Source organism: Panonychus citri, unplaced genomic scaffold, assembly GCF_014898815.1.
Source record: "Panonychus citri isolate SS breed McGregor unplaced genomic scaffold, ASM1489881v1 Contig00092, whole genome shotgun sequence".
In the NCBI taxonomy this organism is placed as follows: Eukaryota; Metazoa; Arthropoda; class Arachnida; order Trombidiformes; family Tetranychidae; genus Panonychus; species Panonychus citri.
In genome coordinates this window covers 246,246-265,511 of record NW_026515497.1, presented here as the reverse complement: position 1 = coordinate 265,511, position 19,266 = coordinate 246,246, and the positions used below count along the sequence as shown (strand labels likewise).

Genomic DNA, 19,266 nt, shown 5'->3' with positions numbered 1-19,266 from the left:
AATCCAACCAAGAGAGAGATAAACAAACTTTAAAGGTAAAAGAAACTGATGATGATTTAAACAGATGATAAACTCTGATCACCTGTTTAGGGTCAACAAGGGTACAAATGTTTACTTGTTACACCGGAATATTAATCTCTCTTTGAACGGTTTTTTCTTCATCATGATGATCTTAAAGATAAATAATAATCAGTTAATCTTATCAATTAATTCACTTTTTTTGTTGTTTATTATCTTCAATTGAGAATCCTAGGTCAGAATAACTCTCACTTGAATGATTGGGAATCACCTCATCATCTTAATTCAACTTGAAATACTTTAAATCGTTTTCATCTTGAACATTGAATTACAATCATGGGAAATTAACCTTATGTATATATTCAGATTAATCTGTAATAACATTAATCTCGATAAGAACGGAGATTAACCACTCAGAGAGTAAGTAACTGAGAGAGAGAGAGAGAGAGAGAGAGAGAGAGAGAGAGAGATAATTATATAACTTTGATGATGATCAAGGGATGATAATTGATAGTAAATCCCTGTTAACACTGTTATATAACATTATTTAAAGAGCCTCAAGTAAAATGGTTCCAATGGTTTACTATCCAAGTAACAGGTTCCTTTGTTAATCTAACCCCTGATACTTAATTAATTAATCCTGTCAGTTACCTTTTATTTATTTTGCTTTTATCTTCAGGTAAAAAAAAAACGAGTCATTTGTTACACAATAATGATTATGATTAAATCACTAATCGGTTTCATGATTCAGTTAATCATAACGTTATTGATGATTCACTTTTTGTAAATAATTTGTATTAGTTTAACTTGGAAACTGAATTTATTATCAATCGTAATCGTGATCGTTTCTTGTTTCAATGGTTATTAATTGTTCATCTTTCAGGTAAATTAACTGTTAACTGTTCATTCTGGTTCTCTGGTTCTCTTGATAATTAACGGATGACAACATGATAACTTTGATTCCAAGATTATCTAATCAATCAGCAATCTATCAATGAACTTAAATTGTGGTTTTTTTTTCATAATTTTTTTCTTCTTCTTCATCGCTTTTAATCAATCACAATTAACTGAGACCAGTTAATTAACAAATGGAAACAATTTAATGTCCTTTAAAGGTTGTTTGATTCTAATGAACTCTTTACCTTTTTTATTTATATATTTATCATCGTAATCAATCAGCTAATTAAAAATTAAAACTAATCAATGGAATCAAAAGTTAGGAAAAAGTTAAAAAAAAAAAAAGTTAATCATAATATATTGATTATCAGCTTTTCTGTTTAGCTTTAATTGTCATTATCATTTAATCATGAGAGATGTTTAATTAAAAACCGTTTTCTTTGAATGTAACTGTAATAGTGATAACAATTAATGATAACAATTAAGTAAACATTTTAAGCTTTGACAATTAACTTGAGCTCTTGTTAATTATATTGAGTAGATTTGTTTTTTTTAATATGTAATCATAATCTACTTGTTGTAATTGAAATTGATCAATTTGTTGACAAGTTTTCCAGTAAATTGTTTGATTAATTGATTTTGATTTAAACATGACTTTTGTAATTATAATTGTCACTTGATCGTTTCAATTATCACGACAATTAATCAATCAAAAATGAATTGCGATAAAAAAGGAGTCTCATATCGTAACAATTAGTAGCCTAGTTAACTAATGATTAACTAAATTTTCGTTATGGTTTTAAATTGTGGCAAAAAAATCACAATTTGTTTCATCAACTTGTCAGTGTAATTAATATTCAATTCAGTTTGCTTGAAAAAAACTGGTTAGATCAATGGAAATGATAATAAAACAAGGTAATAGTAAAATGCTCAAGACACACATACAACTACATGATAGTTAGACCAATTAACTAATTCAGTTGAGTAAATTAATTACAATTAACATGAAATTGATGCTCCTACTTTAATTTTACTCTTAAACTTGTAGCTGATCATCATAATCATAATCATCATCTTCGTCATCACTTGTTGAGGTAAAATTCTAGTTTTACTTTCTTACAAGTTCGTGGTAAAAGTGGCCTCACTTTCCGCCTTTTTTTCACCAAATATAAATAGAGCTAAAGCTTTGATTGTGACCTTGACAGTGAAAAGAGAAAAAGAAAGAGAATGATGAAAGAAGAAGATGAAGATGAAGATGGAGTAGAAGAAGAAGAAAAAAAAGTTGACTTACTTAACGTTTCACTCTGAAGCTCAGGTAACATACATAATCTTTTATATATATTACAAGGTAAAGAAGAAGCAGAATAATAATAATAATAATAATAATAATACTATTATATTGGTATAAGAGGTAAAGTGGGAGTGAAAATGAATCATGATGATGAACAAAGTTTTCTTTTAGTGAAAAAAAGCCTCTGTGGTTTCCATGATTATCATGAAGAAATGGTCATGTTGACCTTAATGTTTATAATACAAGCCTAGTTTTCTCCTAGTAAATTGTCTTGTATTTCAAATCAAATTAACGATTCGAGATTCGCCCTCAATTCTGCCCACTATCTTAAAGAGTACATGAGTAATGTCATCATTTGGAACTCATCTTTTTATATTCTGAATGCGAAACAAGAAAAAAAAAAGAAATCAAATAGATGATGAAGATGAACATTTACTTTTTCATCATCATCATCATGTGAGTTTATCTCTTTCTTTCTTTCTTTTTTTTCCATCTTCTCTTCATCTTCTCATGATTATCATGAGTAATTCATATATATATATATTTATATTTATATATATTAAGGATAATACGATGAAGAGGATGAAAAGTTTTTCCCATTAACAAGGTTCAGGTTCATGGTGAAAACCTGACACTGAATTTTCATCATGAACTTGTCTCTCCTTTTTTTTCATCATTATCTTCACCATCACCATCACCATCATCATCATTATTAAGTCATTTTATTGATGATTATCATCCATGGTGATCATCCATCTCTGATCATGGTTTTGTGATCATTTACTGGAGTGTGATTAGCGGAACCTGATATACAGGTATCCTTGTCTTCATCATCTTCATCATCTCCATTTTTTACCTTTCTTTTTATCTTCTTTTATCTTTTTCTTTTCCTTCCACTAACCATGTAGTTTAATCTTAAACAATCAATGTAATTAACAATTATCATCATCTTCTGTTAAAGCGTAATTAAACATTTTCTCTCTCTCTCTCTCAAAATCCATTGAGATTAATTGAATTTTTCCATTTTTCTTTTTATCGTTCAAATAACAGTAGTATCGTAATTATAATAGATATGAATGAGTAAGAACGTGTTAGTATTTTTCTAATTGTCATCATAACCAATCAACTTTATCATTTAGAGTAACAATTAACTTAATTGTCATGTATAATTATCCCTGTTTACCTTTACCCGATTCTCTTGTCTTAATAATTCATATTTTTCGGTAACATTGAGATGGTTCATTTTTGATTTGGGTGAAAGATTAAGAGTACAATTAGTTAATAGTGATCAGGGATTATTATTATTATTGGGCGATCATGATTATATATCAACCAGAACGTTACAATGAATCAATAATTTATCATCATCATCACCATCAAGTGTGTAAATGATTTAACAATGGGAAAATTAAGAGATGAAAATGAAAAGTAAATCCAATCAATTTATATTTGGATATTAATCTGATTGTTTTCTTGGCTTATCCTCGCATTGGATTAACGATTTTTAATCATTTGCTTGTGGTTCTTGTTTTTTCATTTTTTTCTTAAGACTTGTTTACAGATCTAGTTTTCTCAATGATTGACCATTGAGATGACCACTGATGAGTGAGAGAGAATTGGAAAGAGAGACTGGTCACCATCATTGGATATTCATCATTAAATATAAACCTGATTCCATCAATTCACTAATCATGGCAGTTAATCGGTATCAATCTAAACTCTACGGCTTTTGGCCTTTTCCCCTGCCCCTGAAAGTGCATCTTCTTATCTTCCGTAAGGATCTTCCAGGTTCCAAGAATAATGTTTTTGTATTTGGTCATTAATGTCCAGTTTGGGGATAAAGAGAGTGGACACTCATTATGTATATATAAATAAAGGAAAAAAAAAGTGAAAACAAATTATATATATTTACCCAACGATGGACCTTATAACTAATTGTTGACCATTAAATCATTTTCAATGATGTCTGTTGATTAACTGATTATAATCTCAGGTTAAACTAGTTGGTTGGCAATTTGATTGATCAGCATTTGTGGTCATCTCTTTGGGTCGTTAGATATCCGATTAGCTTTAATAAGAGAAAAAAAAATTATGAATAAGTAGAAATTATTAAATCATTTTGAGAGAGAATATGAACAAAAATTAAGAAGAAGATGCAGTTAATCCTTGTAATCAGCAAACTCGATAATTAATTTCCATCAATTAGTTTGTTAACTCGCTATTTAAAAACTGACGCTCTCTCTCTCATTCACTGTCGCTCTCTTCTTTCATTTCTCTTTCTTCACTCTTACCTGACGACTCTCTCTCTCCTCATCTTACTCACCTGAGGTTCTCTCTCATCATCATGGTCTCTCTCTCTCTCTCTCTCTCTCTCTCTCTCTCTCTCTCTCTCTCCTGTCTTTATTTCGTGAGTCTGTAAATAAACGTATATTAAATCGGTTGTCCAGCCGAATTGGTTAACTCATTTCTCTCATCATCTCCCTCATTTCTCTCTCACTCACTTTAAAAAGAAGAACAAAAAGTACAGTTTAGTTTAAGAATTTTACACTTAATCTTTTTGATTCCTAAACAGAATTATAAAAGAGAAAAAAAAGGAAACATAACAATTAAAACAAATTCTCAAGTTCTTCTCATTATTTCTCTGTTTCTTTTAATTGTCATTACTTTTACTCTTCACCTTGACCAATTGACCAACTACACGTCACACAGACATTTCATCTCCTTTGTTACCTTTCTCCTTTACTCTCTCCAGTGTTTATCTCTCTCTCCCTTTCCCTTTATTGGTGTGTAAATAATAAAGTAATTGGAGTAACATTCACACCGATTAAAAAAATAAACAAAGAGAACAAGAAGATTAATAGTAATTAGATTAATTGTTATACTTTTACCTTGATTGTTATTAACACAGAGAAGAGAATCTCCTTTTCTCTCTCTCTCTCTCAGTTTCTTTCTTTCTCTCTCTCTCTCTCTCCCGCTTTCTCTTTCTTCCTCTGTCTCTCTTTCTATCTTTTTGTGTGAGTGTCTTTAAGTCTTCAAGTTTTTTTTTCTTTTTCTCTTTTTTTCTTCTTTGTTGCTGTTGCTTTTTTATTCTCTTCCTTCAAGTTTCACCTTCTTCTCATTCATCTTTTTTTTTTGTTCGTTGTTACCTTTTCTCTTTATTGTTAATTGTTAAATCTTCTTCTTGTAGCTTAATTGTTGTCTTAATTATCCACAATTTCCACAACCTCTTTACTATGGCTCTAAAGGTGACCCAGGGCCTACTATCAACAAGTTATTATCCATCATCGTTACCACTTTTATCACCAACATTTCGCAAACAATTGACCCAATCTTGGAGTAAATTGGTTCGAGCTCATCGAATAAATAAATTCTGTGACCGTCCATTGACAATACGAAATAATAATATTTCCACTGTGACATCTACTCTTTTACTACCTTCTTCATCCTCAACATCTTCATCTTCATCATATTATTCAACACCGTTATCTACCAAATCAACCGCCGTTTCCACAAATTCATGTCCATTAGATCAACTTGATGATCAACAATTTAGATCGATGTTCGATACATGGGACACTCAAATCCCATCGAATGATAGTAATAATAATAATATCAATGAATCTTCAATGACTGGTCAATGTCCATTTTCTGGTTCCAAAGGATTCCAATCAATTAGATCCCATGAAAATATTAATATTAGTATAAATAGAGACAATTATTTAAATAAAAATAGTGATGATTCAATTAGTAAAAGTGTTAAATCATTCGATGAATTACCAACACCCAAAAGTTATCCAATTGTTGGTACAACATTGACCTTAATGGCCTTTGGTGGAGCAGCTCATCTACATGAATACTGTGATTCCCGACACAAGGAATTAGGTCCAATTTATCGTGAGAAATTAGGACCAACTGATTGCGTTTTTATCGCTGATTCTTCAATGGTTCAGAAAGTTTACTCCAATGAGGGTCGATTCCCTAATCATTTAGTACCCGAGGCTTGGACCATTTATAACGAGATGACCGGTATAAAGAGAGGCCTTTTTTTCATGTAAGTAAAACACTTTGATCGTCATTCTAATTACCTGATAATTTTGCTCTAATTTCAATTTTAAATCTAATCAATCACCGGTAAGAGAAGAAAATGAATGAGAGTCATTTAAATATTTTGCTTTTTCGCCATCAAAATGTCAATTTCTGTATATTCATGTAATAGAAATTCAATTTTATTGAGGTTGATTTTCATTAGAATTTCATTAAAACGATGAAACATTCGTTCTAACCTTTACATGTAACCAATATTTTCGCTCGATATTGACATGAGATCAGATTCATTGAAGTGATCTTTGAATTTCATCCAATTCCCGTTAATCTCATTTCAGTTTCATGAACGATGAATCTCCATGAAATTCAATTCCATATTGGAATTGACTCTTTACCGGTCAACTCCAATGTTCAGTCGCAAACTTTTCCCTCTCTCTCTCTCTCTCTCTCTTTTCTTACTTTTTGCTGTTCGACCCCGAAAACAAATTATTTAGATCATCATATTAATCGCCATCATCTTCATCACCATTAATTAGTTAATCAACAGGGTAACCATTCAGAATTTGTTTACGTTTTCTTATTCTTCAGGTATATAATTTCTTATTTTTTGTTTCTGCCTTAAAGCGGTTAACTTTTTTTACGGTTTCATTTTCTATTTTATTTGTTTTCTTTTTCATCTTCATCTTAATTCTTAATTGTAAACAAACAAATTAATTTTTTACCTGTTTAATTAACTAACTGTGCCTTACCGTTAGAGTTGCACTCATATTGAATATATTGCCAAGAGGTAACTTCCGTTGGAAAGGCCGACGAGTAAATCAAGTTAATCAAAGTTGATTAGTTTAAATTAAATTTAATTCTCAAATTTCTTCCTTTATTTTCATGATGGTTATTTATCATTTCCATCATCATCACCACCACAACCTCCCAACTCCCATAATCTTCTTCCTCTTAATTAACTTGATATTATTTCAACTGAGGCTCGAATCGAATTCATTTTGAATTTTCTTTTTTTCTTTTTACTTTCTATTTATCTTTTCAAATTCAATGATTAGATTCATATTCACTCATCAGGCTCTCACTCTCACTCTCACTCTCCCTCTCTCTCTCACTTTCTCTTCTCCTCTGTCAAATATTATATCTAGAAGATGAACAAGATGATTAACTTGTGGATAATGATTATCAGTGAAAGTTATCGTAACGACAAACTATGTTGCCCACCGTGGTTAACCTTGGGCTTGAGGAAGAAGAAGAAAAAGAAAGAGAGAAAGAAAGAGCTTTACCTTGTGCCTCAGTATTTTTCTTCTTTTTTCTTCTCTTCATCTTCATCTTCATCATCTTCTTCTCATCATCACCATTATCAGCATCTTCTCTTGGCTAAACTTAAGAGACAGTGGGCCAGTAGTTTAAAAGGAAATGATGATTACGATGAAAAGTTAACAGAGAGAGAGAGAGAGAGAGAGAGAGAGAGAGAGAGAGAGATTAGTTTCTATATCCGGAAATATCTTTGTAAGATACTCTGACCTTGATAATTAACTAATTATAATCGTTTATTAGAAAGAGAGACAAATTTTAATCTTAATCATTAGATATCATCGTTTATCCAATGATAAATATTGAAAATCACGGAAGAAGATAAATTAACACTTGGAACAAGATTATAGTGATTAACAACTTTCTTTTGATCTTAATTTGATTTCTATCTGATAATTAAATCACTCTCACTCACTTTCTCTATTTATAACAATTAACAATGATACATGTTAATCCAATTAAATCTAATGTTAGATTCAGTATATCATCACAATAATAATCAATATTTATTGATAATTGTTCAGGATCAGATGACTTATTTTAAGATTGACACCTGAAAATGCTTACATAATATTGAACAATTTATTAATTGTGATTAAATTAATTAGTAATCAACCTTGTAAACTACTATTTCTCAACAATTAATTACATTGTTAAACCTGAATTGAAAACAAATTTCTTATTATCAATGAAATTATATTAAATTTGTTAGAAAATTAATTAATTAAATTTCTTCTCTCTATTCAATTCAATAATAATTGTTTACAATACTACTTCACAATTAATAACAACAATTTACTAAATTGTAATCATTACCAACTTGATAACGATAAGGATTATTGATAGTTAAATGGTATTGATTTTACCGTTAATTGTTGATAAAATCAACATTGATTGTTACTCTAAATAGCAAATTGTATCTTCATCAGGTGATTAGTTAAACAATCAACAAAAATTAATTCAATCTCTTGAAAAGTAAATTGAAGTAAATTGAAGTTTTAATTTTTATCCATTGATTGATTGGGAGAAAAACAAAACTTTGTTTACAATTTAAATTGTTTGTATTATGAAACTTTATCCAAATCATAGTAGTAACAATCAGTTAATTACAATAAAAATGTCTAGACCAATCAAGGTCAAGAGCAAATTGTTTATTCACAACAATTTAAATTGTTATTGTATTTAAAAGACATTAAATTGATTGGGATTAGGGTTGTGAATGATTTAAAATGCTTCCAGTTAAATTTTATCCATTTGAATTGAATTGAATTGAAAAAAATTAAGACATGATGATGATCACAAGAGGGAGGAAGTTGATTTGATTGCGAAAACTTAAAAATAAATTGTTTGATTAACAATTAGTGAGAAAAATGTTAATGTTACAGAAAATGAGGTGAAATTTTTGTTTACCGTTAATTTGTATCATCGTCATGATCATCATGCTAATCGTTATTATCATCTTGAAATACGTGACGTTTGAACAGTTTGATATCGTAATCAGCTCGACCTAATATCGAAGTGACCATTACGTTGTTGTTGTTGTTGTTGTTTACATTAAATAAGGAAGACACTCTAATCTTTTTTTATCAGATTATCTTTCAAAATTTGTGACTTAATCTCAATATCAATTGAAATTTTCTAATCGTAATTCGTTTCAACGAAATTTTCTCGACCCTTCCTTACTTTTTCTTTTCTTTTCGAAACTTTTTCGCTTTTCCCAATTTAATCTTGCTAATGACGAACTTTTTTACTCTTCATCTTATCATTTTCTCCTCTCGCTGGCTTTACCCTCTTCTGTTGACGATAATTCGCCCTTAGGGATGGACCTGAATGGGAAAAGCGTAGAAAAGGATTGAATAAAATTTTCCTCTGTCAACCAGTAATCTCCGATTATGCCGAAGCATTTAATCAAGTTGTTACCGATGTGATAACCAAATGGAGTGATTTGGTCAATCAAAATGAACAAAATATCCAATCCAATCAACCTCGTTCAGGACTATTAACTCAACTCGAACAAGAACTTTATAACTGGTCAATTGAATGTAAGTCTACGATTTTGTTTCTAATTTTATATTCTCAACTTTTCTTTCAACTTGATGTTACTTTCAATATTCTATAGGAATATTGTTTTGATAATTTTCGATAGGTCGTCCTCTTTTTACCTTGAGTTAAAAGGCCAAATACTAGGGTCGATTTTGTTTGAACTTTAGGGTGTGTTCTTGAGTTGCCATTGGTCAGATTTTTCCTCTCTCGCCCTCTTGATTTCCTTGTAGTTTGACCGGTTTCACGAGTGGACTATGCTAGACTCTTGGAACTGGAGACTTTTGAATGGTGGTGGTTTCGATTAGGGTCAAGGGTTAAGGCCGAAGCTTATTAATATTTTCTCTTTTTCTCATCCTCATCCTCTCTCTCTCTCTCTCTCTCTCTCTCTCTCTCTAATTTGCAGAATCTCTCACAGAGATGAATTGAGGTGCATTAACGCATAACTTAATCTAGAGAAAACTAATTATCTGAAATAATATTTAACTTCTAATAATAATATTGATTATTTATATATTCAATATTATTCCCATTGATCCATATGAGAAGATGAGAAATGTGAAAAAGTAATGGAAAGTTGCCCTTAGGGCTTCAAGATAGAAGGTAAAAAAGGTAAACATGAAATATGTCATAACCTTGAATAAGAAGATGTCAAAGTTTAGGTTTGCGTAAGAAAAGGGGGACAATGTGTGACCTGGTTACTCTTGTTTTGCTTTTTGTCGGATAGAGATTAAGAAAAAAAAACCAACTGAGGATTAAAGCGTTTTAAGATTAACACGTTGAAACGAAATCACGAACTCGTTATATATAAATAATATTGAAAGAAAAGAAGAAGAAAATAAATAAATAAATAAAAAGAATTGAAACAATTCGAGAGGGACAAAGATCTCAATGAGGTTCAATTTTTGTTGAGTTTCTCTTTTAAATGTTAATAAAGATGATTAACTAATCAACATCAATTTGGATCATGATTAAATCCTAAAAGAAAAATTTATACGCAATCTAATGGTGTTAATTGTAGTTATCATTAATCATCAATGAGCAATTACTTTCATTTCAAATTCTGTTAATCGTTAACCTTTTACTCTCACTAAATTTTAATTGTTCAAAGAGAAGATGATGATTATCATCCATGGACATTCAGTGTATATAAGGTTGATTGATTTTCTATGTAATTTGTTAATAAAGTGCCTAGAAACAGTGATGAACCTTTTTCCTTTTACCAAGCAAAATTTCAGACAGGATATTACCTGAAACATGATGAAGATGATGATGATGATGATGATGATGAACAAGAAGATGAAGATGCAAGTAAACTCGTTGATTCTTTAAGAGTTAAATATGTATAGATATTAATATCATGATAATCTACCTGAAAGAAGATAAAGTGAGAGAGAGAGAGAGAGAGAGAGTGGGAGAAAATCTCTCACCTTATGTTAATTTTATCCAATTTCAAGGTCAATCTCTAGGATGTTGGATTTATATTCAACGATGCAGAAACTTTTCATCATCATCATCATCATAAATCTTAGTTGAATGATTTCCCAGAAGGAATTAGGCCAAAGTGCGCTGTTCCCCATCAATTTTTTTCTAACTTGTTCGCCATCTTCTTTGCCTAATTTTAGTCAGATCTTTGTCTACCTGTAATAATTGGAAAGGTAAGAGCAGAAATTACCTGTCATTAAGATTCCAAATTTTCTCCAACCAAACTTTAACCCACTGATAACTTACAACAAGAACCTAGATAATTATCTTAAATATTAATAATAAGTTAATACTTTTTTTTCTGGTTAATTTGTTATGTGTTTTAAACAACTAGGTGATTAGTTTTGACCTTTGCTGGTTTATTATCTTATTACTTTGGTATTATGATTTGTAATTAAAACAAAAGAACAAGATAATTAACCATTTCCACAATCGTAATTTCATCTAAGTAAATACACACTCGTTGAGGTTTTACCTTTTTCTTTTGCTCTTCTCTTGCTTTTTCTTGCTTACGGGTAAATAATACATAGGTGGAAATATGAATATGTAATATCTTGTACATGCACTTTGAGAGAGATTATGTTTTGCATAAAATGGACATTTACGATGAGATGATAATCTCTCTCTCTCTCTCTCTCTCTCTCTCTCTCTCTCTATGTATGTGTGTCTGTGTACAGTGAGTGTACTACAGTCTGATGGACATGATAACAAGAGGCTTATTATTTACATAAACACGAATTTGCTTTGTTAAGGTAACGTACAATGTGAGATTTGTGTATGTGTGTGTGTCACCTTGTCGTTAGCATACAGGAAATGTCTTCAAGTGCAAAAGTCCAAGGTGAAAGTAAAACAAGTTGAAGAAAAAAGCGAAATTGAAATTCACATGGTCAATTGTCAGCGGAAGTAACGTAATAATAATAAAGTCCTTTGGATGAGAGATTTTAAGAAAGAAAAAGAGAGAGAGAGAGAAAAATAGAGAGAGAAAATATTAAATGTCTAAAGAATTGATGAAATCGCATCATCGTAAATAATGAAACCGTAAACTTGACCTTGAAATCGATTACGACTTATTGTCCGTGTCGAAACTAAGTAACTTACAATATGCTCTTTTCCAATCTCTCCCATAGCTTTGAACTTTCACTTTCTCTTTTATCATCATCCGTTTTCCTTTTTCCTCTTCTTCTTCTTCTTCTTCTTCTTCTTCTTTATCATCATCTTCTTTCTCTACCTTTTGTGTATGAAAAAAATACCTTTTCTTTTTACTTTCTCAAGGCCAAAGAAACTGGGATCTTCTCATTTAGATAAAACCGTCTAGAGAAGAGGGAACCTATTTCTTCACCAGACTCTAGGTCATGGTCATGGTCATGGTCATAGTTACCTTGATTCCTCTTTTGCTCCTTTAACTATAATCATCCTCATCCTCATCCTCATCTTCATCTTCATCTTCATCTTGCCTCTTTCTCTCCTTTCTTTCACTCTTACTTATTCTTTAGAATTTTTTTCTGCTCAAATTCACTCCATAGATTTTCATTCTGCTTTCTTATTTCTAAATTTTTCCAATTTTGTAATAACCTTCAAAATTCAATCTATGATTAACTTTACTTAATTATCAACTTAACAATTTGCAAGCTTAAGCTTATTTACTTTTCTTAATCATGAACTTTATCATATTTTGAATTCTCTCTGTTTTCTTTTAGCATTAGGAACCATGATTTTCGGTCGTCGATTGGGCTGCGTTGAAACGTCAAGTGAATTAAAGTATAAAACTCATAAAATGGAAAATGTTCATCTATTTGTTCAATGTGTTCAGCAATTGTTTGTCGAATCTGCGAAAATGACACTTTTACCCGCACGATTAGCACAACGTTTTAACCTTCCCGTTTGGCAGCGGTTCATGGCAGCAGCAGGTCAAGCGCTAAACTTAGGTAGGTACAAAAATCGCGACGAATTTTTTTTCTGTCGATAAGATGTGATCCAAAGTAAATCAATAAATATCTAACTAAATACTCTAAAATTCTTATTATTAGCTCGAGCTTACGTTGCAGAAAACGTTGCAGCGACACGAGACAATCCTGAGAATGGATCTAGAGGAGTCTTGGAAATGCTTCTAGCTCAACCTCGAATAGATCAGGATGAACTGATCAGAATTATTATTGACCTATTCCTGGCTGCAGCCGATACGGTAAGCCAATCAATAGAAAACAAAAACCTTTGATAATTTCAACAATTAACGAGGACACTTTGATTTTCTCATCTCACCTTTAGACTTCACATGCAACCCAATGGGCACTTTATCTTTTATCAAAAAATCCAGAATATCAGCAGAAAATATTGGAACAGGTAGAATCGGTTGTCGGTAAAAATGGAACCGTTAAAACTGAACATCTTAAACATTTCACCTTAGTTAAAGGAGTAATCAAGGAAACACTCAGGTAATTTAATCAATTCTCTATCAAAACTGTGCAATAATCGTCAAATTCAATTCCAATCATCAGAATAATCTGAATGATGAATCGCAAAAGTTTCTCTCATTCATGATTATCACTAATCTCATTGGGAATAGTTTGACTGTTGAAAGATAATTTGTATCTCAATGGTGTAGTTAAAGTTAATTGTGATTTAATCTTGTTAATTTGTAACAAGGAAAAAAAAAGAAAAAAATTATTTATTGATTGATCAGTTATAATAATAATCCATCAAATATTGTTGACAACCAACTGATTAAAGAGTAGCAATTATTGAATGGAGATTCATTCTTAATGATGATAATAATTGTGACATTAAATGTTAATTTGAGACAAACTTGGTGATTAAATTGTTATTAATTAGATTTTCATAAGAATAGATTGTTAATAAGAGATGATTTGATTTAAATACCTTTTGCAATTACGTCAACGACAAGGATTAACCACCAACGTCGTCATTGACGTTGCAACGATATTAATCAAATTTTGATCAAACAATTAATCCTTTTCAATTTTTAATGGTTAATTAATTTTGATATGTTGAAAAGATTAATTGTTAATTTAGTTGTAGAGGGGAAAAATGGTTCAAGGGGATTGTCCCTTTTACATTTAAATTTCACATTGATTTGGAAATTAGTTTATTAGTTATGACAATATTTTGATTGACGAAAATTAAAATCATTTGTAATTATTGAGATTTAATTGTTACCATCTTATTGGTAATGTTAATTTTTACTTCATTTGGATGCAAATATTATTTGAAAATGTTTTCCATTCATAAGAATGATAATAATTTTCACCATAGACATGATAGAATGAATTTGAATGAATCAACTTTGATTGCAAAATCATTTGATGATTTACAAGGTAACAATATCTTGATTGTCTTATGATGAAACTAATGATTGATTAATCACTTAAGGGGAGGATAAGATCATGATGATAGTCAGAGTGATGAAAGAGAAATCATTTCGCTCTTCTCTCTGTGAATAATTGAATGTAAGAAATTAATTAAAAATCAAAACTAATCCCTGGAAATGTGGGTCAAAAGGTTACTATCAACACGTATTCAAATGTATTGGAAATATTATCATGATCAATTTGATATTACTCTCACAACTTTGGAGTTAACATTTTTTCCTGGGAGGGAATTCCTAATAAAAAGAGATCTTTGAGTTGATAATTCATTGATTAAAGATAATCTTTTAAGCCTTCTTATTAGAAACTATATCTATGGATAACTGAGTGAGAGAGAGAGAGAAAGAGAAATTAATTATTATCATATTGCGTAAGAAATTGGTGGATAAATGATGGGATATCCATCAGTTAAGAAGAGGGTGGGGTCATGGAAGATGATGGAAAAGCCTAGAAAGCAGATGATTTATTCGGTGAGAGAGATAAAAAATTCTGAAGAAAAAAACTCAAGTACCATGAACTTTTCAATATCAAGCACGCAGACAGTAAATGCTTCTAATCATTACCCTGTTAAATTGAAGCTTCTGGCAAGATTTCATGTAATGTATATGATTTTTTTTTCTCAACCAATTCTCTTAATCTTTTTCATGGCTTCATAAGTTTTTGAATAACTCATCTTCTTCATGAGATTAACTGAAATGTAAATCAGATACATTCTCAGGTAACATGATGTATGTTAAAGTGAGAGTGAGAAAAAGGATTTTACTCAAAAGGTTTCGAAATAGTTTTATTCTTAGACCCCTTGGAAACAGCATCTACCTTTTTAATGAACTTCATGGTCAATATATTAATTGAACTGTATCCGTGTCCGGTTTTTATCATTTCTTAATTCTGGTTCTGATAAATGAGAGAAGAAGAAAAAAAAAGTTCTGTTGAAAAGTTTGCTTATCCCCCTTAGCAGCCAATATCTTTTTAATTAATCTCATCATTTCGGAATCATCCTAATCATGATGATCATCAATTTAACATCATCATCATCATGGGCGTGAATTTAATCATATGGTAGACTTGGTGTGCTCTTTAACAGGGTGAAAGAGAGAGAGAGAAAGGAAATTCAGAAGCCGCCGGAGGCTCATCATGGCCGATTAATGAAGCGATTTACGGATTTTCTAGACAGAAAGTCTGGCAAATCTTGTTAATAATCATCTCCAAGGTTTCCTTTTCCATCATGTATCATGTAACCATGGAAAGATCTGATGATGATTATGGAAGCTAAGGAGAGAGAATGAGAAACTCAGATTACGTCACGTGAATCATGGAGTATATTGAGATAACCTTTTTCTTTCTTATTGAATATGATTAAACTTTTACCCAATCGAATGGCAGAATTTTCTTTAACAATCATGAAACTTTAATCCTTCGATGAAAATTCAGATTAATCTAAGATTTATTCTCTTCTTTGGTGATTAACATTTACTATCTGGTTTGATCAACTGTCAATCATTGGATTACAAATTCACTCTTTCATCTGATCCATCGTTCATTTTATTGAATATTTGATTGAGTTATCGATCAGCAAGAACTTTTGATGAGCCAAACCTCGGGTTTCGTGTTAAACTTAACACGGAAAACCAACCCCTCGGTGGTTGATGATCATTCAGTATGTCAACAAGAACTTTTTTCTTCTTGTTGATTTTTCATTTTTCATTCATTTCATTTACGGTTCCGTTTCAAGGTTCTTGAGTTTTCTTCTTCTTTTTTTCCATGATTCTAATCATAGCTTTGATTTTATCTTCTTCTTTACCTTTGGGTTTCTTTTACTCTGATTCCGTGGAGTAAATTTATCTCTGATCAATCACTAGAACTTTTTTTCAGCTAATTTAAGAATTTTTGATTTCTTAATTCATATTTTTCTGTTGAGTTGATTATTTCATTTTATGTCTGAACTTTTACTCTCCTTCTTTTGCTGATAAACCCTTTGATTCCCCTGAAGAAAAAGAGTCTTATATGAATAATATAACTTGGACAATGAATTTCTGATGATTTTTTTTCTTCTTGTTTCAGACTTTACCCTGTTGCTCCATTTATTAGTCGTAAACTTGATCGTGATATCGAATTAGGAGGATATAATATTCCAGCCAATGTAAGAAATTATTTCTTTTTTGATTGATTCGAAATTTCGATCAAATAATTGAACCCAATTAACTAATCTTATTGTTTTCTCTATTAGTCTTTAATCGGCATCTCATTGTATACAACGGGTCGAGATGAAAAGTATTGGCCTGACGCTAAATCCTTTAAGCCTGAACGATGGGTTAGAGATGAATCGAATAGGAAAATAATAAATTCTCATGCAAGTTTACCTTTCGGATTCGGAATAAGATCTTGTGTTGGTCGACGAGTTGCCGAAATTCAAATGCAATTCTTACTATCAAGGGTAAGTGAATAAAGAACTTAATTAAATTATAAGCAATTCGAATGAAGAAAACAAAGAAATAAACAGAAAATCAACTAACACAATTATTATTATTGTTTCTATTTGACAGATTATTCAAAAATTTTACCTCGAACCAGGAAATGCTGATGACATTGGAATTAAACTTCGTATGATAACAACTCCAGAATCACCGATTCACTTACGATTAATTGATCGATCAACAGTTTGACCATAATGATTTTATAATAACTGAATTCCCACCCAATTGATTTTTCATATACTATTAATAATATTCATCGAAAGAAAAAAAAAGAAAACTTAATCATCTTCATCTTCAACCAACAAATCAAACATTTAGATCATGACTTTTAATCTTAACTGTAAATCGTCTCGAAGTGTCTCTGGAAACGGAAACTTTAATATCGCAGTTTGTGATTCACTGGATTTCACCATTAACCCACCGTTTTGTGATCTTAAATTCAAATCAATTCAAAGTCATCGATAAACTAATTATTATAATAATAACTTTTTGTTAGATGGAAATAAAAATACTGACAACAATCAACACAAACTCTCAAGAATCTCATCTCACCAGAACTTTTTAATCTTTTTCTATATCAATTTCTTAATATTCATCAAAATGTATTCTCGATTTTATCTTCATCATCCATCATCCATCATTAATTATTACATGAAGAAAAAAAACTTTGACGCAACAATTAAAATTATCCCTCCAATGGACATCGATTAAGAGACAAAGTGATAAACAAGATAAATCGTAATCTATTTACAAATGGAATTGATTGAGAAAATTTCTATTGTATCATTAACAATACAAATTATTTTTACATCGAAATCAAAAATGACTCATCTAATTAAATGGAATCACAATTTAACTAATCAATTGGGATCACAAACAAACAATTCTTACCTTTCCAGCTAATGTTCATCATCCAAGACAATTACGATTATCATGTATTAATATTAATAGTTAATCAAACTTAATCCTTTCCATTTCTCATTCTAATCCATTCCTTTTTCTTATTATTATGTGTACTTGATGAAAGATTATCCATTTCTATGATGATTATAATAAGAGATATGCTTAATTGTGATAAACTTTGTCAGTTAATTGTTTTACCTTTTATTTGTATTCTAAAATCCAATTGAATGTTTATCAAACTCTTAAATGGACAAAGTAAAGAGACAAAGACGAAAAATAGAAAACAAAAAAGTAACAATTTGATAATCAATCAAATCCATGATAAAATCTAATCAATTGTAATCTGATCAACTGTAGTTAATTGTAAACAACAAATATTTACATTAAATGAAAAAATTATAAATATACAAGGTAATAAATTAATTCTCGAACTCCAATTATAATCAATATATTGTTGGTTTTAATGTCAAACGTGAATGAGATGAGGAAGCTCATTTATCCAATTGTTTTGATCATCGTGATGGTCATTTGTTAATTGTGATCAATTTCGGTTTCAATTAAAGTTTTCCCAAGTATTTGGACTATTAGAATTAACTAAAACTATTGAAGTTTTTTTGGAAAAGTTTTTTCAGTTTTTATTTGCGACGAAAAAAAAAAATAATAATAATATGATCAATTTGATTCGCTTCGGTTTTGTACTATTCGTTTTGATCTGTAACTTTTTCCCGTCCGTTTTGACCGCTTATAGGGGACGATTAACGCGAGGAGAAGGTCAACCTTCCAGTGGTGGTGTAGTTCCTGTTTATTATCCACCTTATAATCCAATTGATATGGAACAATTTAGATCAATGAAGGTTCTAAGTGAAATTGAACGTCGAATCCCGATGACATTACAAGAAGCTTTGAAAATGGTTCGAAGGCAAAAGATGCAAAGTTGTGTTGCTCTCATCATTTGTACTTTGGCCTGTGATCCCAAATCTCAAGGAGCCGCTGGTGATGAAGCTTATAAACAGTTAATTCACTTTAGCCATGTAACAAATAATTCAACAGTCAAATTACCCGATCATCAATTGAAGGATATCGCTTTGTTCAGAGATGCCGAAGCCAAGGGAACGTCACATCGAAATAATTGTGACCTTTGTACAAAGGACTATCCTCGATGTCGAAAGCAGATCACCGATTTACTCAAGATGTTCCTTAATTTCGATATTTCTGATTGAGTTTTTTATTCTCTCCAGCGAGATTAATAGTGTTACGATATATCGAGCGTCATCTTTGTAACTTTAACTGTTTGCAAATGATTAAAATGTTTAATTGAATGATGGAAAAAGTTGATTTGGTTCAATCCAACAACTAATTTAATCTGATTATCACCATGTATTTGAACTGTATAATTTTGATCACAAATCTATGATTA

The 19,266-nt window shown here is 30.6% G+C and overlaps 1 protein-coding gene across 1 annotated transcript; it reads left to right on the top strand.

The window, feature by feature from the left end:
* Positions 1–4,714: 4,714 nt before the first annotated feature.
* On the top strand, positions 4,715–19,235 carry LOC128387640 (cytochrome P450 315a1, mitochondrial-like). The gene is made up of 8 exons (XM_053346868.1): positions 4,715–6,257; positions 9,383–9,606; positions 12,787–13,014; positions 13,117–13,271; positions 13,355–13,521; positions 16,534–16,612; positions 16,700–16,906; positions 17,016–19,235. The coding sequence occupies exons 1-8, from the start codon at positions 5,440–5,442 to the stop codon at positions 17,133–17,135; spliced, it is 1,998 nt and encodes a 665-aa protein (XP_053202843.1). The 5' UTR covers positions 4,715–5,439; the 3' UTR covers positions 17,136–19,235.
* The last annotated feature ends 31 nt before the right edge of the window (positions 19,236–19,266 follow it).